We start from the raw sequence: 23657 nt of genomic DNA, 5'->3' as shown, positions 1-23657 counted from the left end.
CCTATAGACGAACACATAATCAACAAGACAAATACACACACATTTGACAACTTCAGTTTGAAATCCCATAAAAATTTTAAAAGGCTTGTTTTATAAGAATGAATACTGAAACTCTTTAATTATATCTTTTGTACATAATACACAGGGAGGTCAGACTGACCTCTTCAAAAAGAAAGAACTTTGATTGTCGTCCTTTTCATAACCACGTACGTCATATCTTCATTTTGAGCAAGATGGAGTTGATGCTACTTATGTGTATGTGTGAATGCATGTATGTGTGAGCCTTTGTGTGTGCATATATATATGTGTGTGTATTTATTTATTTTTTCATTAAGATCTGTATATGTTTATTGTATGCACCTTCTTGCCACAGTAAATTCCGTGTTCTGAAAACTTACATGGCGAATAAAACCAAATTGTGATTCTGATGTTAAGCTCTCCACTCTGGAGCGTTGTTAAGTTATGTCCACTTCCCTAGTTCTCTTCCTGTCCTAGTTTTCCTCTTCCAAAGATGACTTCACAGCCTCTATTGTACAGTTCATAGTCCTCTCAGTAAGGAAAACCTGTATTCTCAGAGGGGGGCGGGGGGGTCAGTGAGCTGGAACAATCTCCGCTTTTATAACACAGGATTCGCCCGCTTGGAATTGTGAAATTAAACTGAATGTACTCCTTGTTTTTTTGTCTTCGTTTTACAAAGCATCAGTCCCTTCTGTCACCCATGCCTCCTCAATAAAGTCTTTAAAAGGTTAAAAACAGGGACCAATGTTACGAGTGTTATATGCTGTACCCTTGTTATCGTCATACTGTACGTGTTAGCTTCATAATCAGATAGCGATAGCATCATTGTTAGCGTCATAATCAAGTAGCGATAACTGAATACACATAACTTACAGTGAAGGCATAGATGCTGATAAAGTGCACACAGAACTGTTGGGCGCAGGGGGATTTCGAACCCTCCGCTTCCACTCAGTCCCCCTATGGCTTACGGTTCCATCTTTGGAACTGTTCCCAACGGTCAAATACACACGATGCTTGAATCTCTCTCCGTCTCGTCAGAGAACCGCTGTTAACGTTTGACAAAAACCCGACAGCAGCTTGCGTCGGCACACCTCCAGTCCCCCCCAGCAGAACATGAATCAGAGTCTCCCTCCCATTCAGCTGCCAGGGTGCAGTTTCTCCTCCAGGCCCGCGTGGGGCGGCGTTGCGCGCGGAGCGTCACTTCTCGTCCACCACAGACACGTCCTCGGGGATCTTCTCCTGGGAGTCGCTGCGTCCGGACAGCTTGTCCAGGTCCTCCATGTCGTTGAAGCGCTCGGCGACACACTGGGCAGTCAGACGAGCCTCAGGATCGTGATCCCAACACTCGTCTATGGTGGAGCACACCACCTGGATGCCCTGCAGGGGGAGCCGGGGAGCACACACACACACGGTCAACAATACAGATACACACACACACACACACACGGTCAACAATACAGATACACACACACACACACACACGGTCAACAATACAGATACACACCCACAGTCAACAACACAGACACAGACACACACACGGTCAACAATACAGATACACACACACACACGGTCAACAATACAGATACACACACACACACACACACACACACACGGTCAACAATACAGATACACACCCACAGTCAACAACTACTCAGACAAACTGCCAGACGGTTTCAGGGTGAAACTATGCACGTCTGTCTGTAAACATTCCTCTGAGGGTGTCTGCATGAGCACCTGTGGTTAGGCGGTTTGGGTGTGTGCGTGTGTGTGAGTGTGTGTTAGAGGAGAGGATGTGTGTGTGGTAATGTATTTTTGTGGAGTTGGTTTGACGTGAGCAAGTTGTATTTTCTGTCTTAAGGTTTGTGGGTGTGTTTGAGTATGTGCATGTTTGTTATGTTTGTGTGTGGGTGAGTGTGAGTGAGTGAGAGAGAGAGGGACAGAGAGAGAGAGAGAAATAGAGAGAGAGAAGGACAGAGAGAGAGAGGGAGATTTCACATGAATGAAATGTGCGTGTGGTAATGTGTTTTTTTGGGGGGGGTTGTTTGTGTGTTTAAAAAAAAGAAAAAATCTACCCGTGGGTTTGTCTGTGTTTATATGTGTGTGTGCGTGCGCGCGTGTGTACGTGTGTGTGTGTGCATGTGTGTGTGCGTGTGTACGTGTGTGTGTGTGTGTGTGTACGTGTGTGTGTGTACGTGTGTGTGTGTGTGTGTGTGTACCTGGTGGTTGGTCCAGCTACTGGGGACTTCAGGCCGTCCTCGGTCTCGGAGCACGCTGTCCTTCATGCTCTCCACACACGGGTGGTCCCTCACCTTCCCAAACGGCGGCTCGTACTCCTTCACCTCTGCACACACACACACAAGTTAAGAACTGTGTAAACGTCTGTTCTCCACCACCTTTAGGAGCAATGTGACCATGGCAACACGTGCACCGACAATCTAAACTGAACAAATAAAGTCAACTGAACAAGTGGGAGTTTAGTCGCCCATTAAGAGCAGCTTTCAGTTTCCACCCTGAAATCAAATGAAACTGCAGGTTGTATCTTTATAGAGCAGAAGAACACAGATGTCAGAAATGAGACTAACAGTGGTGTCCGTTTCGTGGTCTGGGGCTGGGGGGGGGAGAGGCCCAAAGAGAAACATTCAATATTATTACATTTATCCTCGATGTGAATGTACTTAAAACAACTCACCAACTCACAGTTGGGCAAACTGTCAGCCATCTTGTGAAACCGCCTCTAAAACTGTCTAAAAACCTCCCAAGTTTCTCTAAAGGCAGAGAGATCTAGCGTGGACGACACAGCCAGGGAACCAGGGGCAACAGTTTGACTGGCAGTTCATCTTCACATGGATCGGATCAGGCTGGGTATGAAAACAAATCTAAACTTTGAAGCGTCGAGTTCTCAGATGGTGGAAACAGAGCCTCCAGAGGCACGAGGAGAGGACGGAATGAAACGACCCGAGTCCAGATCCATCTCCTGTGATTACGATTGGATATGCGAGTTAGCTCGCTGCGGTTTTGTCACACTATTTTGCAAAAACATTCCTGTTCACAGACAGTGACCAATTGCCTGGGACAGCATGGGTCCTTACTGACCAGGACACACAGACGGGGTCCTGGGAAGTCGGGGGGTTCCACTGTGAATACCTGCACTTGTGTCCTTACTGACTTTGGATTTGAGTTCAATTCATGTCACCAAGGATAAAACCAGATAGAGAATGCCAACATATACTAAGATATTGGAAGATGAACCTAGTCAAAATGTACTAAAACTTTAGTACTTTTCTTTTGGTTCACTATTCCTTTGACACGGTGGAATTTGTTGGTGTTCTAGAACAGTCAGCAGAGAAGCTGCATACATTTGAGCAACAGCTGACTTCAAACTGGCTTCAACATCCTGTTTTTGGCAACCTGATTTCCCTTGTTGCAGAGTTTCAGAAAAATACACACACCCATTGGTCAATGTGATCCAGTTTCCTCCCTTTGACAGTCACGGGCAACCCCATAGAGCTTTGAGCAAACCAGATATGATTTTATAAACAAATGTCCAATCTTGTTGATTCAAAAACATTGGATCCCAAAATATGCCGGATGAGTAGTTAAGTCCACTTATGGGCACTTAGCGGTCTAAACACTCACACACACAAACACACACACACGCGTGTCGTCCCACAATCAAAGGGATGGTCAATATTGGTTTGCAGGGATCATGGGTCTTCACTAGCTAACCCCACATTAAAGTCAGAAATGGCACAGGCACTAAATCACAAAGAAGGCAGTGGTTTGGACAAAATACAACAACACAGACAGGGATATATTTAGAGATTCGACGTCCTTCAAAACAAAACAAAACAAAATGCCAGAGAGAGCAGAAGCAATCCAATCTGACACACAGAACACGATAACCTCATTAAACTTGACTGATGTTTCAGGAGGTCACTGTTTGAGTTTTATAACAAACAGACACTATACACCATGTGACACTTCCTTTCTGCTCTCCCTCTGGCTTCCTGTCCTCCCTCTGGCTTCCTGTCATTGACGGGGGGGCCTGTGACGATAGTATAAAAGCTAATCTGGGTCGGAAACTCCTCGTTGCTGAGAAGACGATTCAAGACCCTCCTTTGAAGCTTTGAAAAGCTTCAGAAATGAGACTCTGAGACCATCGGGTTTTGGCAGCTTGAGTATTTTCCAAACAATCCCGGCCTCATGTGGTTTGCAGACCCTCTCATGCTACAGGAAGGGTGTGGCTCGGTGGTCAGAGCACTTGACTGCAGACCAAAATGTCACAGGTTCAAATCCCTCCCTTGTAGCGTGCATGGCTTGGGATAAAATGATAAAAATCTGCAACTAGAACACATCATTATTATTGTTATTATAACCATCCTGGCTCAGTTTGTCTCTCTAGGGAGCGGGCCTGGTTTGGCCCTGGGATCTCTTTCAGGGGATGGGGACAGCGAGGGAGTTTTGGGAGGAGAGGGAACGTGGTTAAGCTGCCCCTCCGAGCCCCGACTGAAGCACAATCTGTCTGTCTCTCTCACGAGTCCAATAGGAGGAAGGTAAACACTCATCCACAGGGACGAGCTACGCTCTCCGAGCAGCGCTGTTAGGTGGGAGGCATGTTATGTCACACCTATATTTTTACGTTTGTCTGTAATCTGTGATAAAAGTCAGTAAATGTCAGAGCCCATATTTCTTTAGTTTCATTTAAGTGAGAAAGTGTTGTGAACTCCTACCAGTCTTCTACAACATATCTTCTACAGATGCAGTGAAGGATGTATGTACTTTTGCCATCTCTGACAGACTTGCAGACAGACAATGTACACAGACAGACATGTACACAGACAGACAGACAGACAGACAGGCAGACAGACAGGCAGGCAGACAGGCGTTGGAATGAAGCTGAGGTTCTAACTGACATCTGGAGAGCAGCTGCTCTGCCCTGCTCTATTACCCAGAATCCCTCATGGGAGAGAAGGTATTTCCCCGGCAGAGAGATGGTCAACACCCTTCTCCCCTCCCTTCCCCTCCCTCGTCTTTACACCCTCAGTCCTCTATTCTTCCCTCAATTCAATTCTAAAAACTTTATTTATCCCAGAGGGGCAATTTCCTTCCTCTTCATTTCCCCTCTCTCACACACTTCTCCCCTTCCTCCTTCACTACTACCTTCCCTCACGCCTCTCTTCTCCTCTAACTCCCTCTTTCTTCTCTCTCTCTCTGTCTCCCCCTCTCTCCTTATCATATACGGTTGGTTGGAATGCTGTTGAGAATGTGTCAGCTTGTGTCGTGTGTGTGTGTGTGGGTGTGTGTGTGTGTGTGTGTGTGTGTGTGGGAGAGAGATGCAGAGGAGTTTCATGGTGTCATAAGTATCATTCCAAGCTACAACGACAGCCTGAGAACCTCAGAGCAGGTGTTGACAAGACTGACAGGTGGAGAGATGTGCCCTGTCTGTGTGTGTTTTTCTGTACTTGGTATGTGTGTGTGTGTTTGGTGAGAACACATTGCGTTTCAATGGCGCCACTTTCACAGACAGAGACGTAACCTAACAATCTCTCGGAGCCTCTTTCCCCCGGGGGGGAACATCTTAACACACTGGCAGAGAGAGGCCAGGTTCTTCTGCTCTCTCCTCCAGATAGACCTGTCCCTCCTGCTCCTTCCTGCCCCCTCCCGCTCCCTCCCGCCCCCTCCTGCTCCCTCCTGCTCTCTTCTGCTCCCTCCTGCCCCCTCCCGCTCCCTCCCGCCCCCTCCTGCTCCCCTCCTGCTCTCTCCTGCTCCCTCCTGCCCCCTCCTGCTCCCTCCCGCCCCCTCCTGCCCCCTCCTGCTCCCTCCTGCCCCCTCCTGCCCCCTCCTGCTCCCTCCTGCTCTCTCCTGCTCCCTCCTGCCCCCTCCTGCTCCCTCCCGCCCCCTCCTGCCCCCTCCTGCTCCCTCCTGCCCCCTCCTGCCCCCTCCTGCTCCCTCCTGCTCCCTCCTGCTCCCTCCTGCCCCCTCCTACTCCCTCCCGCCCCCTCCTGCTCTCTCCTGCTCCCTCCTGCCCCCTCCCGCTCCCTCCCGCCCCCTCCTGCCCCCTCCGGCTCTCTCCTGCCCCCTCCTGCTCCCTCCCGCCCCTTCCCGCTCTCTCCTGCTTCCTCCTGCTCCCTCCTGCTTTCTCCTGCTCCCTCCCGAGGCGACAGGTCCAGGGGAGGAGGGAAGGAGGAGGGGAAGGGATGGATGAGGGAAGGAGGAGGGAAGTGAGAAAGCAGACTAAAGCAAAACACATGGATTATCTCAGTTTCTCCTCCCCAACTCCTATCCTGCCATAAATCCACTCTGTCCTGGCCTCTCCCTGTCTGTATGCTGTGTGTCCTGTCTGTCTTTCAGTCTGCAGAGAGACCTGGGGGAGGTGGGGGGGAAAGAGGAGGGGGAGTGGGGGTAATTTCCTAGTGCAGGAGAGACCTGCGTGGGAGGTGGGGAAACAGAAACAGAGAGAAACATAAAAGGAGAGAGAGTAAAGAGAGAGACAGAGAGAGAATCAAAGAGAAACACAGACAGAGATATAAAGAGAGAGACATAGGGAGAGAAAGACAGTGTAGTGACTCCTGTGCAGTCAGGGGGTCTGACACACCCCCCAGGCACATGTGTCATCCCCCCAGACTGGACCAGACCAGTCGCATGTGTCATCCCCCCAGACCAGACGACTGCTATAGGAGGAACTGGAACAGCTACACAATTAAAACCATTACAGAAGGAATCTGCCTGACAGAACTGCCTTATTAATACCTGAATGGAAAACTTCCCTAACTTAGTCTGGGAGTTGTCTTTAGTGTTTTATTAGGGGGGGAAGGGGGTAGTACTTCTACCATAAAGCAGTACTTCTACCATAAAGCAGTCCTTCTACCATAAAGCAGTACTTTTACCGTAGAGCAGGACTTCTACATACCCCTACCAGAACATCTATATGTCTTTAGTTTCGAGTTTCAGTTGGTTTTTGAAGAGGTTCGGGTACATTGATATTCTTTGGTCCAGCTCCTCTTGGCAGTTTCCTAGTTCCTGTCTAAACCTCAAATCAATAATCTACACCAGGGATGAATAACTAAGTCCTAACCCTACATGAAACACGATTCTATTAGATCCTTATCAGCAATCTACAGCATCTAACATAAATGTAGAATTATGAACGATGACAACATTATGAATAATGACCTCATTCATGCTCCCAGCTCCTTCCAAGTCTCACATCTACAAACCTCCTCTGTCTCTCTGACCTAAAGATCATCCAATCACAGGTCTCTGCTCAGCGCAAAACAGGAAATTGACTATTTTCATTAGGGAGGTGTACCAGCAGGGCATACACACACACAAACACACCTCATCGCCCCCCACCCTTCCTTCTCACCCTGCCCTGCTGTTCCTTCAGAGCCGAGGCTTCACCCCCAGTGATAGGTTCAAGGGGGAGGAGAATTGAAAACAGGAAGTGGCATCGACAGTCCTCAATCACCACAGTAGCACAATGGATACAAAGATGGGGGGGGGGGGGGCAGAGGGGAAGGGGTTAGGGGCATAGAGTAGACCTCTGAGACAGGGGGGACGTTTTAAACAAGCCCAGGTGTCACATGACCCGAGTTAGCGCTTGGCGGCTGACAGGGGAATCAGACAGAGACAGAGAGAGAGACAGAGAGAGAGACAGAGAGAGAGACAGAGAGAGAGACAGAGACAGAGACAGAGACAGAGACAGAGAGAGAGAGAGAGAGAGAGAGAGAGAGAGAGAGAGAGAGAGAGAGAGAGAGAGAGAGAGGAGAAGATATGAGAAAGAGGAGCTCCAGTGGAACAGCAGGAGGTGCTGCAGGTGGGCTCGCAGGCTCTGGGACTGACCTCCGATGGCGTCACATCTGGAGGTGATCTCCCACAGCACCAGGGCCATGGAGTACACGTCTGTCTGCTTGAAGGACTCGATGTTCTCCAGGTTGATCCTGGACTCCAGGACCTCGGGGGCCATGTACCTGGCCGTGCCCACCTGCACAGAGGAACACACGTTAGCTACACACACACACACACACACACACACACGGATACACACACGGATACACACACACGGATACACACACACACACACACGGATACACACACACACACACACACGGATACACACACACACACACACGGATACACACAGACACAAACACGGATACACACAGACACAAACACGGATACACACAGACACACACACGGATACACACACACACACACACACACACACACACACACACGGATACACACACACACACACACACGGATACACACACACACACACACACGGATACACACACACACACACACGGATACACACACACACACACACACGGATACACACAGACACAAACACGGATACACACACACACACACACGGATACACACAGACACAAACACGGATACACACACACACAAACACGGATACACACACACACACACACGGATACACACACACACACACACGGTTACACACAGACACACACACGGATACACACACACACTCACACACGGATACACACACACACACACACGGATACACACACACACACACACGGATACACACACACACACACACGGATACACACACACACACACACACGGATACACACACACACACACACGGATACACACAGACACAAACACACGGATATATACATACACACATAGATACATGTCTAACTCACACACGTCTAACTCACACACACACACAGTGTGGTTTTTACAGTATGAAGACCTGACTGTAGAGTCAGGGAGGCAGTGTATAACACTCTAATCTCCATAATGACTCACTCCCATAACAGACTGTAAACGACCCGGGCCTGTTAGAGCAACACAATAACAGCTCCATTCATTAGATCCCAATCAAACTCATTAGTCTGATGGCTCTAATAAAACAAGAGACTAACAAGACTGTCCTTCATCAACATTATTAATCAGTGCCCCCAGCTAGAAGCGAGGAGACAGCCAGACAGAGAGATCTCTCTCCTGGCCACACAAACACAGCTGAACCCTGGAGGGAACACTTCTGTGGAGATGACTGAGTCTGAGAGATGTAGAGGAGGTGAAGGAGAGGAGGGAGGGGGACGAGGGGAGAGGGGAGAGGAGGTGAAGGAGAGGAGAGATGAGAGAGGAGGGAGGGAGAGGGGAGAGGAGGTGAAGGAGAGATGAGAGAGGAGGGAGGGAGAGGGGAGAGGAGGTGAAGGAGAGATGAGAGAGGAGGGAGGGAGAGGGAGAGGAGGATGACAGGATAAAAGACCAAGGCCACAATCCAGCACAGAAGGGAATGAGGGAATGAGAGAATGAGAGACGGAGGGATGAGCTCCACACCTGTCCGCTGTTGGCCAGCTCGTCTACAGACAAGGAGTTGTCCAGCCTCAGCCCCAGGCCAAAGTCACACAGGCAGCAGGTCAGGTCGTTCTTCACCAGGATGTTGGAGCTCTTGATGTCCCGGTGGACGATGGGCACCTTGTATCGTCCACAGGGGGTGTGGTCGCTGTGGAGGTGGGCCACCCCCTGAGCCAGGGACTCCCCCAGCACCCACAGGTCGTCCCAGGTGATGATGTGGTTTGTGAGGTACTCCTGGCAGGGGGGGCAGGGACGGGGGTCAATATCAAATGCACCCTTGGACGACCACCACAGGTTGTCACGGTGACCATGTTCACTGTCACTATGACCTGTCTGTTACTATAAAGTAACGTGAAAGACATCTTAACCAAAGGCATTTACCAGATGTGTGTTAGCGTATCATTGTGATATTTTGTGAGTGTGAAAATACAGTATGCTAATGCTTTTTCTGATATGCTAATATTATGGTAATGTGATATTTTGGCAAAATGATGCTAAAGTCACAATTATGGTTTTATGCGTGCGAACACGTGATTTGCTCTTAAATGTTTTGACACGCTAAAGACAATGCTATCGCAACAATTCTTATCACGTCTCGTAAACAGCGACGCCACACAGTGCTTGGTTTCCAGACGTGTCACACACCTGTAGGTTGCCACGGGGATGGAACGCAGTGATCAGCCAATACTGTCGCTCCACCTTCCTCTCCTCCGCCGTCAGGAAGTGCAGGACGTTCTCGTGACGGAGGTCAGCGTCGGAGAAGATGTCCTTCTCGTTCTTCCAGGATGCGTACTCCTCGTCCGGGAAGATCTTCACGGCCACCGTCTCAAAGGCCTGCTCGCCGGCGGAAGCACCCTGCTTCAGCTTGGCCTTGTACACCTCGGCGAAGCGTCCCTTCCCCACCTGGCCGTCCAGCTGGATGGGCAGCAGCTCCGTGTTGTGGTTGAGGTTGTTGGCCAGCGTGGAGCTGGACTCGGAGCCCTCCTCGCTCATGATGATGGCCTGGCCGTCGCTGAAGTCCCGCAGCGGGGACTTCTTGCGCTTGGCGCCGGAGTGGCGCTGGCTGTACACGCGGGTACCAGTAGAAGAAGGAGATGACGAGGACAGCCAGCAGGAGGAGGGGTCCCAGACTCACCAGGATCACCGAGCCCACCTGGGAGGCTGGGGACGAGAGACATGGTACTTAAGTGCACAGAGAGAGAGAGAGCAAGAGAGAGCAAGAGAGAGAGAGAGAGAGAGAGAGAGAGAGGAAGAGAGAGAGAGAGAGAAAACACTTAAAAACAAGTTTCTGAGAGAGATGCAGGACATCTAAAAGGCGTACAAACAGCCCATAGAACAAGCAGCATGAGACAGGACATGAGATGAGAAGGTTTCAGATCCTTCAGATCTGATGCTCTGTGCTCCTGTGTCGTCCCCTGGGTCAAACCCACACTTAAGAGAACACACAAGCCCCCTGTGTTCCCTTCGTGAACCCCGACACCAGCGCCATGAGATCAATAAGAGCAGCGTCCTGAAAGCTTCTTGCCAAGGTCAGAGCTCCTCTCCACCAGGACGACCGGGCAACCTGACACCTCCCTGAGGAATGTCACCAAGCCTGGAGAAGCTAAAGTTAGTCTGCTCCCTGAACAACAGCATGCTTCGACCCGGCCAACCGCACATTGTATCTCCTTATAGAACGCAGGCTGCTCGTCGTATCTGGAGGGCGTGGCGTGGTCTGGGGCCTGGCCACACTGCCCGGGGAACCTGATGACTGTTTATCCATGTGTCGCGTTTAGGATCCTATTTTCGGGAAGCTTGTTGTGAGACAGGGAACATCGTAAAAGACTAAAGAGAGCTGGATGGACACCAAGGAGTTCTTTACAAGTCGTCCGGGTGCTCTGCACGCCGTGTAATAACACTGGAGGGCAATACGAGGAGGGGGGAGGAAGGGGGAGGAGGAGGGGGGAGGAGGGGGAAGGAGGGGGGAGGAGGGAGGAGGAGGGGGGGAGGGGGAGGGGGGAGGAGGGAGGAGGGAGGAAGGGGGAGGAGGAGGGGGGAGGAGGAGGGGGGATGGGGGGGGGAGGAGGAGGGGGGAGGGGGGAGGAGGGGGGAGAGAAAAGGGGGTCAACAGCGAAGGCCTGTCAAGCTCTTGCTCTCATTTTTGCAGTCAGACAGGAAACCACAAGTCTGACATCCTCAACATGGCCCCTGCCTGTTTGTGTTGGTTTACACAGAGAGAGAGCAAGCGAGAGAGAGCCAGACAGAGAGCGAGAGAGAGGGATGGAGGGAGGGAGGAGAGAGAAGGAGGGAGGAGAGAGAAGGAGGGAGGAGAGACAGAGAGAGGGAGGGAGGGAGGGAGGGAAAGAAGGAGGGAGCGAGTGAGAGAGAAATAGAAATACAGACAGACATCCAGACCGAGACTGATTTTTTTTTCTTCTACATTCTTGGAAAAAAAGTGAGAGAAATCAGGAGAGTGTTCCTGGCCTGATGCTGCACATGGTCGGCAGTAACCTAGCAAGCATGAGGCCTGTCTGAACGCCTGTATGTTCCCTTCCCTGCTCTGCTCTGCTCTGTCCTGCTCTGCTCTGTCCTGCTTTACTCTACACTACCCTAGTCTACTCTAGTCTACTCTACTCTAGTCTACTCTAGCCTGCTCTGCTCTACTCTTGTCAGGTTGTGTGTGGAGAACATTCATGTGTGTGGAGTCATCCATCCATGCTCCCTGGCTGAAAGCGCATTTCTTTTCCGTGACGTCATTCCGCCTTCGCAGATGCTTTCAATTTGGCCCCTGTCAACAGGCAGCCAGGTCCGAAATGTGTCTCAGCGCCTGCACGCGGTAGTCAAAACACATGCGGCTACACAGCCAAGACGGAAACTGGAGTCTGCCTGACAACCTGTTAGCTATCTTGTATTGGGACGGTGTACACGACGATCACACATGTTACTGTTCAGACACTGAGCACGAGGAGTTAACTAGAAATTGCGCAAACATTCCTGACGACGTGTTCAGAACATGAGTCACAAATTTATGGTTTCCACAGTTGTTGTTTTCCAGTCCGTGTAACATGACCGGATGAGTAGCCTACAAGTTTGTGTTGGAGACCTGTGTCTCGATATAGCATTACATAGCATGAAGCAACGTAGCACGGCATAGCATTACAGAACAGAGCATAGCATAACATAACACAACACAGGAATCAGCATAGCATGCCGTAACAACAACACAATAATCCTGAACACAGCCCTGCCTGGACAAACTCCTGATGTCGTCCTGATGACGCATCATGACGACACAACACTTACTGTGCGTGAAGACGACACTGTCGTTGCACTCGTCCATGCTGCAGGAACAGATGAAGAAGATGGAGCCCATTCCTTTCCTCTCCCTCATCTCACACCGGCTGCTGTTGTAGTCGTCCAGCATCAGGCCGTTCAGCCGCTGTGCCGGGTTGTGGCACACGGTGTCCATCGTCATGTTGCCTTCTGTCTTCCTCCTAAGAAAAGCCTCAGACGTTAGCTCCACTGCCGTCCGGTAAAAAAAGGGAGTCACTTTCCATTCACGCACATACAGTATGGTTCATGCTGCCCAAACTAACAGCAACTAACACCAACAGCTAAGTTGTTGAGTTGAGTTGTGTCGGTGTGATGCACCTGTAGGCATCTGTGTTGGGGTGATGCCCTAACCCTAACGTCAGTTAACAGTCCAAACCATCCAAACCCAACAGTGGAATGTAGTACCACAGTAGTTGTGTGTTTGTTGGGGCATTGTGAAATGGCCTTTAGAGAACCACGGATGAAAACCCAATCATGCACCGAGACGGACTACACTACCCAGCATGCAACTGGGCCGACTCGAACCCCTGAGCATCGCCATGGTTACTCACCAGATGCTGACACAGACCTCGTCGCGGTGCTCACAGATGGCGCTCCTGTCACAGTCGCTGGTGCAGGTCCCTGTGCCAGAGCAGCTGGTGGGGCGCACGTCGCAGAACTTACACAGCCTGGACCACCGGAGGAGGCCTGGCAAAGCCTCTGAGTGGGGCGGGAGGGGGGACGACGACACAGGGGAGAGGAGAGGAGGGATGGGGGGGAGACATGGGAGAGGAGGAAGGGAGGAGAGAGGGGGAGATGGGAGAGATCCAAGAGAGAAGAGGAAGGAAACCGGGAGGAGGGAGGAGAGAGGGCAGACAGGGAGATCAGATTATTTCAGTCTGGTTTTAGTGGTTCCTCTTTTGCCCCAATCAAAGTTGTCTTGTCTTCATACTGACTCACACCTCAAATCACCCTCCTTAAGGTTGAGATGTAGATGTCTAGAGCAGATATCACACTTATCATACTTCACAGACAAAACAACGTCACAGGCAGGAATTACTATTTGAAAATACAAATACTGTGCTTGATTTGTGCTTGAGTGACTGTACTGTCATATGGGGCCTCAATTACCAAAGAAGACGTTTCCAAAAACCTGACCCGTCTCACACAATACTTTGCTCCGAACCCTACACTCCAAAGATATGGTCTACTGAACTAGTTAAACAATAGCGAGATATTCCAGTTACGGGTTTCTCATTAATGGAACTTATGACAATCCTGACACTGCAATGAAATGTGGAAAATGGAACAAACGCTAATGATCTACACAAGCTACTGCAAGATTTAGATAGTATTAACATCGCTAAACGTAGCCTACTCCTTCTAAAACAACATTACGTCAATGATTCTTCGACCAGATAGAAGCCTGACAGGCTTATATCTCTCAAACAAATGAAGCACACAAGTATAAAAGTCGTCCATTAAAATTCACACAAAAACTATTTCTGAAATGTTCTTTAACATGTCTTGTGTGAAGAGTGATTTAAGAGAGGCTTTCCGGCGGTTGCGTTCGTGTTCAAACATGACTTGTGTGCTGAGGGCCCTTGGGTTAGATAGCCATCAACACAGACAACAGGCATGAACTAACAAACAACGAGAACATCAATATATCTTTCACCTGAGCGATCACTAACTTGTTAAATTGATGAGCTGTGCCTTGCCGGTTCGCTTTGTGAATATCAAAAAGGACCACATGGATATTGATAGCATTAGACAGCAAGGAGACTGGTGTACGTGTGTGTCTACCACGTGCAGCTTGTGCAGCCACGGAAACACGTGGGTGTGTGTGTGTGTGTGGTTTTCTGTTGTTGGGTTGCAAGTGGATCAAATTAAACAGGATCCTAAAAGAAACAGAGGATGTAAAGAGATTTCGTCTAATTCTGCTGAATTCAGTCAGTCACTTGGGGATCAATTCACTCACTTAATCCTCTGTCAAGCCTTAAAGGAGACAGAGAGTGACAGAGAGAGAGAGAGAGAGAAAGATACAGAGAGTAAAAGCAATTAAGAAGAGAGACATTCAGAGAGAAAAGGAGGGAGAGACAGAGGAAGTGACAGATGGAAAGTGAAAGAGTGGAGAGAGCGACAGAGGAAGAGAGAATGAAAGCCAGTAAGTAGGAGGACAGAGAAGACAACTGCCAGATCACTTCCTGGGTTTTAGGTGACTTAAAGCCCACTCCTGGAACGCCATTAACAACCTTAACACGAGGAGGAGGAGGAGGAGAAAGACAGGAGGAAAATACAGAGGGAGAAAAATCAGTTTACGCTGTCACAGTCTTCTAACCACACAAGGCTCGTCTGCATTAAGCTGGAGGAATCTCTCATGACACAACAACAGAAGTGAAAGTAGCTCACCGTCTTCACATTCGCAGCCCAGCTTAACTAGTTTCTCCGGGGAGATATCTATTTATCTACCAGAGTTGGGTTGAGCCAAGGGAGATTGGAGATCTGGGCCCCTTTGGGTTGGTTCTACCAGCAGGGGGTGCCATGTCTGATAGGGCAACTTAGTCTGATCGTTTGACCCACTGTGTCAAAATAATCCCCTCTGGGGTCTAACTACGCTGGCCGGGGTCAGCTGGGAACCAATGAGCTTTCAGCTCCGACACCCCACCTCACAGAGAATGTTTCTTCACGCCAGGAGTTTAGGACTGAGAGAGAGGGGGAAGGAGAGAGAGAGAGGGAAGGAGAGAGAGGGAAGGAGAGAGAGAGGGAAGGAGAGAGAGGGAAGGAAGGAGAAGGAGAGAGAGGGGGAAGGAGAGAGAGAGGGAAGGAGAGAGAGGGGGAAGGAGAGAGAGAGGGAAGGAGAGAGAGGGGGAAGGAGAGAGAGGGGGAAGGAGAGGGAGAGAAACGGATCTCCTTCGTGCAAGGAGTTTAGGACTGACTCAGAGAGAGAAATCAAGACGAGCAGAGAGAGAGAGAGAGAGATTAAGAGAAAGAGAGAGAGAAAAAAAGAGATTAAGAGAGAGAGGGAAAGGCAGAGAGAGAGATAGAGAACTCCTTCAGCTGTGCTCCCTGAAACAGGGACAAAAAGCCCTCTGTAGCCCTGCCTCAGCTGGTCTTCAGGGAGGGCTGGGCCTCAGCCACCGGCCAGAGCTAGCAAACAGCTGGAGAACTGAGGTCCACTTCCAGCAGGCAGGCGCTGCTCCACGCAGAGCTCTCGCCGTCAGGATATTGCAGACGGATATTGTATACGCTCTCTGGCGTTTGTCTCCCAGACGCCCGAAGGCTAAATCTCAAACAAATAAAGACATTAAGCTTAACTACTCCACCAGACTTGAGCTGAAAATTGCAATTTCGGAATTTGGCCCGAGGCTGTTACTGCGTTGGGTGCTTTTGAAGAGAACAGCTGAAGGTTGTCTGTAGCTAAGAGCAGACATGGTTTTAAAGGGCCTGGCGGCATAGCGATGGATAGGGGAGCAGTCGGGGTAATTATATCATTAGAAGAACTTTTCTCAAAGAGTATGTCATTTAGAGCCAGGGAGGCGTGAGGTGGTAGGGATGGATGCTGGTAATTGCCACCCAGGGCCAGATTTAATTGAAGAGGGGGAGAAGAGAAGATTAGACGAAGTCAGAGCTGTTAGGAGCCATGGGGACTGAGTTGGCGACAGGGACAAAGAGCAGGAGATTAAAGTCTGCAAGTCTACCTCAAGACGATTCAAGAGCAACATCTTCCCATTGTCGTCGCACATTCAAAACTTAAGTGAAACTTTCTTAAGACCGTCGTGGAGGACGTTGATTGCAACAGGTGGAACTCCTGCTAAAACTGAACTATCTGAAACTATCACGCAGATACTTGTTACAGAAGGAAGTCAAGGAGACAGACAAATAACGTTTATAAGTCACCACGTGTCAGCACAATATCCCTATTAGCTTATGCCTTACTTTCGCCTGCGTACATGTGTCAGCGGCTTACAGGGCGTAGAGTTAAATACAATTTCACCCCGGGTCCAGAAAATGGAAAAATATTGACTGACTTGCTTGCTTTAATAAGCAGAGCAGTAACGGCAATAGGCTAGCAAGAATCCGCCGCGTATGTTTTCGTATTTTCTTCAGCTTAACTAGAAGGGCGTGAAGTCAAAATGACTAGTCTACTTCTCTTATCGCTGGCCACCTGCTGCTTACGACAAATGAATGACTTTAAGAGTTGATTATGCTTCGGAGGAGGATAATACACATTTCAAAGTTAGAAGCGTCAGAAACCCACCCTAAGGGAGTTAATAAACCACTTTATTGCTTTCAATTAACGCGCAACCGCTTGCTTCGTTAAGCACATTATAAAGTTTTACTCACCAGTCTGTTCTAAAACAATACTAGCAAAGAGTATCGTTCCACACCAGAAAGCGGAAAACCGAAGAAGCTCCATTTAGAAACGGACCATACACTTCTCTTCTTTTCATTAAATACCCAATACCTAACCAACTACAAATATCCAGTCTTTATTTTTCGACGCTCCTGAAAAGTTCTCAAGTCCGCCTGTTGCTCTCCCTCGACCCTTCTGCGTCTCTCTTCTCTGCTCCCGGTGAAAAGTAAACAGACGGGGCTGAACTTGCCATATATGACTCACAGAGTGCACATAGCATGAAACAGGAAATCTTCCGAGAAGGCAGAGCGGTTCCTGCAGTTCTGAAAAGCTGGTTCGCAGCAGTGCAGCTTGAAACATGTCATTACGAGATCTTAGCATTCTGTTGCAAGACACAGCTTGAAATGACATGCTTCAAATATAGACACGGCCCAGTATGGCTTTAGAAGAAGAGAAGACAAGTCAAGATTATTTTCCAATCTTCACATAATATCTGCAGTCTACAGTTAAAGACATAATCTTCAACGAAATATTTAAGGAGAAATATGAGAAAAAATTATTCTGATTCTGATAAAAAAGTTGCCGTTCTAAGAAAAGTTCTGTTCTGATAAAATGGCATGGTCAAATGTATTTTCTTTCTTCAAAGTCATCTTACGTTCATTGTTCATTGTTAGTTACAGGGTTGTACAGTTCAAATCAAATGAAACATAACATTTTCAATTTATTCATTTAGCAGACACTTTTATCCACACCGACATACAAACAGTCCATTAAGAAAATGCAGCGGAAAATCAAGGGTCACCAGTTCATAGTTCTAACAGTATGGTCAGAGATGAAGAACAGTCTGTAATTTCAAGGCGCGGTGCAAAGTAACCACATCTCAGCTACTTGGCACGGCAAACATTAATACCATATTAGCAACTTCAAACTTATCCCTGAGCACAGGAGCTCGTACAACTTGCAGAGGAAGGGCAAGTTCACTGGTCTCTCAAGAAGACTTGTGCTGCTAAGTGCTGCCTTCACTGCCCTCTGGCCAAGCCAAGAGCAATTAGTCTACTAAACAGTTCTTTGATTTTAGTCAGCTTTCATACAAGACAGAACATCGCTTTGCACTTGCCCTTATTTACATGAACACGACAGAACCGTCATTTATCAAAAGCAGCATTAGTAGGTGATGAGTGTTTCCAAACGTCTATTGGTGTAGTTTTTATAGCTGACACTCAGGGGTTAAGTCGACTGGAACACCGTAAATCAGCTCTCTATTACCGTGGGTGAGCCAGCATTTGTTTTTGCTCTGCATACTCCAGTCATGATGTCAGACTGGGAGCGTGACCTCTGACCTCTGACGCTGTAACTCTCCACACACAACGTCACAACAAGACGTGGTGTGTGCCTGGGCGTGTGTATGTGTGTGTGTGGGTCATATATAACTGTTCCTTTGCTGGGGTTCAGACAACGTGTGTGTTTTTGTTACATATTTCTTATTTAATGTGTTGTGTTTTCATCTGCTGTCAATTCCCCCCACCTCCCTCCGCCACCCCTCTTTGTCTTCTTCAAAACATCCTGAGGTAGGTGGTGGTGGGGGAGGGGGGGGAGGGGGGGCATGGGGTTTGCGTTGGAGGGGAGCGTGGGGTGTGTGTGTGAGGCCAGGAAGAGGTGTGTGTGTGTGAGGCGGAGGAAGAGCTGTGTGTGTGTGTGTGTGAGGCGGAGGTCAGAGCTGTTGACATCTGCTCCAGGTTAAGAGCAAACAGAGGACATGGTGACAAATCCTCTCATCAGCCTGGTTACACACATTCATGTTCGTACACACACACACTTTCTACACTCACGTACACACACACTCACTTACACACTTACACACAAACACACACGGGGGGAAAACACGCATTTTGTTTTGTTTTGTCATTTTAAATTCCACATCTGTATGTAGTTGTGCAGTAGCCCAAGGGAAGACATACTGTAGCTTCACAGACATGGCCAGTAAACCCTGAACCAGCCATACAGAACATGACCTGAAACTAGCCAGTAAACCCTGAACCAGCCATACAGAACAAGACCTGAAACCAGCCAGTAAACCCTGAACCAGCAATACAGAACAAGACCTGAAACCAGCCAGTAAACCCTGAACCAGCAATACAGAACAAGACCTGAGACCAGCCAGTAAACCCTGAACCAGCCATACAGAACAAGACCTGAAACCAGCCATTCAGGACTTAAAACCAGCCATACAGAACAATACCTAAAACCAGCCAGCAAACCCAGAACCAGCCAGGAGGACAAGAGGCAGAAACAAGCTTTGTCTTATCTGAGTACCACAGGCATTCGGTGACAAATCACACTACGACACAGCAGATTTCCTACATAAGTTATTCTCCATTGAGACGAGACCTTTTGCTTTTGTCTGTTTTCCCACGACATGAGAGCTGCACAGTACAGCAGGACCTGGAGAGGCCTGTCCGAAGAAGAAGACAACAAGTAAAACAAGATACTTCTTCAAACCCCACTAGAAGAGACTGTTGTTTATGGGGTTGGACGTAGGAAGCAAGAGGAAAGCACTGAGACAAGAACGTCCTCAATATCTCCTCTGGCCCAACTGGGTGGCATTGTCTCCACGCACGTCCCTCTGAAGGAAGCCGTTTATCTGCTCTGTTCCAGACAATGTCAGAGTATCACTGCGTTTGTTCAGGCCATTGTTTTGAGGGAGAGAATTGAGAGGTCTCCAAAAAGCTTTGGACTGGATTAGTGGGCTAAAAAACAAACATCTTTGAGGCATGTTGCTGTGTGGCTCCTTGGCAACATCCTGTTTCTGGAAATGAGACTCTCCTTCGAGTATTGAATCAACAGCGTTTACAGTCAGATTTGTAAACAAACCAGTGAAGGATTCTATCAGGGGTCAGGCAAGGGAATGCCCAAAATGATGCTACCACAACATCACGTTACAGCAACTTCCGGTTCCTGTAACACCGAGTTATGCTTATGTTACCCTATTTCTAACAGGAAATTATTCCCTTAAATGCTTGAGTAATTTTTCTCATGCAGTTCTGATGAGATGTGTATCCAGCATGAATGGGACAGCCTAATTATCTCTCAAGGATTATCTGTGTGCGGAGAATTTGGTCTGAGCATGTTTGTCATCAGTCTGTTATTAAATCTGTGGGAGAGAGAGAGGAACCTCTCCTCTCCTCCCCCTCTCCTCTCCTCTCCTCTCCTCTCCTCTCCTCTCCTCTCCTCTCCTCTCCTCTCCTCTCCTCTCCTCTCCTCTCCTCTCCTCTCCTCTGTTCTCCCTCACCTCTTCTCTCCTCTCCTCTCTTCTCCCTCTCCTCTTCTATCCTCTCCTCTTCCTCTCCTCTCCACTGCTAATGTGTAACAACATCCAAAAGGCCGCATTCCAGATCTATTCATGCCTGCCCTGTGATCATGAAACCCACTTCTGAGCAAACCCTTAGACGTCGCTGGCCTTCGCTAACCCTGCAGCCCGCTAAACAGCCAGGGGCGTGTTTACAAACATCTGTCCCCAGGATGAACAGAGATTCCTCTTCTCTCCTTCCCAGGAGAAAACCCCTCATGACAATCATTGAGAACAGAGTGCCATTCCAACTCCCCCCAAAATTTGAAGATAAATGAGAAGTCAACGAGTCTGTGAGTTGCCACGGTGACAAGAGTTCCTGTCACAGTGGTTCGTCTCTGATGAGGTCTGAACATAAACGATGTAAACAGAAATCAAAATGAAGGCTGGCTAGTGAAGTGGTGGACGTATAGCTCAAGTTTTTATGTGGGTTTAGTTTTTTTAAGAAACTCTGAAAATAACTTGTTATGTACTGGAGAAGAAAGTCACACTGTTAACTTGAGACTTGGGTGGGGATTTATCAAAGTGAAAAATAAAAAGGCAATCTGAAAATGTATGTTTAAAACACGACAACATGTGGCCTGTATAAAAGTGCAGCCAGAAGAGTTTTGGCAAAAAGCAATTTTCAGCGCCCTCCATCCTCATTTTACTGTTGTGTTCCTAGATGAACATTTATTCATAACTGGTTTATTTATAACAGTTCAAACACTGCCTAAAGTACAGAAATCAAACTACAGCCTGATCTAGCTCAGTGGTTAGAGCATTTGACTGAAGATCAAGAGGTTGCTTGCTTAAGTTACGGTTCAAATCCCCCCTGGGTGCGGGGTGTTGGGTGTGCCAGTGCAGGAAGTAACAGTCCTACTGCACCACGCTGCTGGAGGAAATACCAGCTCCCCTCTGCTGATAAGACCAGGCTGGGGGCTGTTCAGGCGGTAAACAATACCACACAATGAACCTCACAGTGAGTGTGTGGGTGTGTGTAGGGAGGTGTAAGCACATGTGTGTGTGTGTCCTGAGTTAGTGTTAGGGTTTGAGTCATCAGGCACTTATTTGCAAGTGTGCTCAATGTTCTAGACACCATTTGGTTTACGGTGTTTGTGTAGGTCTGCAGTGTGTGTGTGTGAGAGAGCGTGTGTGTGTGTGAGAGAGTGTGTGGGTGTGTGTGTGTGAGAGAGTGTGTGTGTGTGTGAGTGTCTTTTAAAGATCAGGGATATTAGCCATGGCGTTGACCAGCAGGCATTGGTTGATCCAGGCTTGGTGGAAATTATGTCCAACGCTTGCAGGAACACTTATAATACGCCCCCCCACGCCCCCTCTCCCTCACACACCTACACACACCTACACACACCTACACACACCTACACCCACACACTCACACTGTGACGTCAATAGGCCAAATGGAAATAATTTAACGCCTCATTCCTCGTGTTCCCCTCATGTGAAGCAGGCCTTCTACTCGGCTGCAGGAGAAATGTAGCGTGACTGAGAACACACACACACACAGATATTCTCACACACACATTCATTCACACACAGATAGGTGTGCACACACACACACATATCTTCATCCACCCACATGCACCTTGTTGAAACTTCAGCCCAGCTGATCTCCGGTCGGCGCCTGTGATCACAAACGCAGATGCCGGTCGCGTCTTAACACACTTCGCTTTGAACAGGAGCGTCTGCTTCATAAACACATTATTATTAGTAGTACTATTATTATCATTCACATTTAATGACATGCTGTGTAATTTACCTGAAAAGGGGCAAGAGAACGGGGTCTATGTGTGAAGTCATTTGGACAGGATTGTGCAGCAGATCAAACATAGAAATGCTCTCGAAGAAGTATAAGGTTGGATGTAGTTGGTTTGATCTGTAGGGTGACTATATATGGTGGGATCGGTAGTTTTTCGTGTTTGTTCAGCGTTTTAGTAACTTGATCGAGTCACAGATGGAAAACATCGTCTGAATGTCCTTTACAGTAAAGGATTTTCAATAGCGCCAACAGATGTCACGCGCCCTCTGAACACACAAAATCGCGTTTTTCACTTGGACGAGGGCATCAATTTTACATTACTCATCAGTTCTAATAAAGGTTAAATTCAATCTGCCTGCAAGAAGCTAGCTCTTTAGAGATTCCAGAGGGCTTATCCAAACAGACAGACCGGCAGCCTTCCTGTTCCTTACAGAACCTCCCTTTCCCCGCCCAGACTCAGCCGTGATTTAGACCGGTTATAACCGGGAAGCTGGGAAACCGCAAGCTGGGAGAGAGCAGCTCCGTTACCGTGGCGAGGTGCAACGTCATTGGTGTTCTAAAAAATTATAAAAAATGATGGGATGTCTCAGTCCGGTTGTAATTCTGTTTGACCGATGATCACGTTGCTGTACGTTTTCTCCTGTCAGGTTTCCTTAAAACAACACGCTGAGAGAAGAGGTTAGGACGGCAGCGTCTGGAGTTTGACCGTGTAGAAGCTGAGTTAGAGCAGGGTTTAGAGTTCACCGAAACAGGTTTCAAACGGGGAGCCAGTTTTAAAACTTACCTCCGTGTTGTTCTGACATGCTCGCCATTCGGCCTTCTTCACCTCTATCCAGCACGACCACGCAAGTCCCCCGGAATGTCCTAGCTCTTAGGGGGATGAGGAGAGAAAATATGTTCACATAGTTACAGACCAGCCTGCGCGGTCAGCCGCTCTCTGTGAACAGATTCATTGTATGTTGATGTGTCGCCTTTTGTTGAAACTGAAACAAGACGTTTTGTGTCTGTTAAGTCTGTAGGGTTTGATTGTTTTCTTTTCCACATAGTGTGACCGCAGCCTCTGTTCAATAAATTACTGGAAATATTTATCCTGACCTTATAGCACTTCGTTTTATAAATTACTGGAAATATTTATCCTGACCTTATAGCACTTCGTTTTTCACAAGGCTGTGTGTGTAGCCTAGCCTACTAAATACAGAAATAAAACGCCCATATCGTTTAACATATTGGTGGTGTGGGAACAAAGTCATAGCACTGGATCATTTAATCTTGGGCCTATATATCATTTCAGACGAGTACGCTTGTCAGCTTTTTCTATTACTGGAAGTCCTTCCATTCTCTTGATCAGTGCAGCTTGCAGCTGTACAGTAGATTTACAGTAGGCCTATTACGTTACATTTGACATTTTATTCATTCAGCAGACGCTTTTATACAAAGCAACTGACAAATACGGCCTATTGAAGAAACTACAGTGGAATCTCAAGGATCTAAAGTAGTTGTATTTCTGCGGTCAGAGTCAATGAACAGTCGCTCAATTAGTCGTC

At 48.2% G+C, this 23657-nt stretch overlaps 1 protein-coding gene across 1 annotated transcript; it reads right to left on the bottom strand.

Annotated features, from left to right (window-relative positions):
• Nucleotides 1-88: 88 nt before the first annotated feature.
• LOC124464522 (TGF-beta receptor type-2-like) lies at nt 89-22994 on the bottom strand. Its single transcript, XM_047016408.1, is given in 9 exon segments — nt 89-1395; nt 2235-2359; nt 7861-8002; nt 9346-9597; nt 10009-10437; nt 10439-10545; nt 12646-12836; nt 13227-13374; nt 22898-22994. Coding segments are annotated over 9 exon segments (1602 nt in total). The 5' UTR covers nt 22926-22994; the 3' UTR covers nt 89-1215.
• Between the last annotated feature and the right edge of the window lie 663 nt (nt 22995-23657).

Source organism: Hypomesus transpacificus, unplaced genomic scaffold, assembly GCF_021917145.1.
Source record: "Hypomesus transpacificus isolate Combined female unplaced genomic scaffold, fHypTra1 scaffold_358, whole genome shotgun sequence".
NCBI classification, from domain to species: domain Eukaryota; kingdom Metazoa; phylum Chordata; class Actinopteri; order Osmeriformes; family Osmeridae; genus Hypomesus; species Hypomesus transpacificus.
Note: the sequence above shows the minus strand (reverse complement) of the source record. Positions and strands in the feature narration are given on the sequence as shown.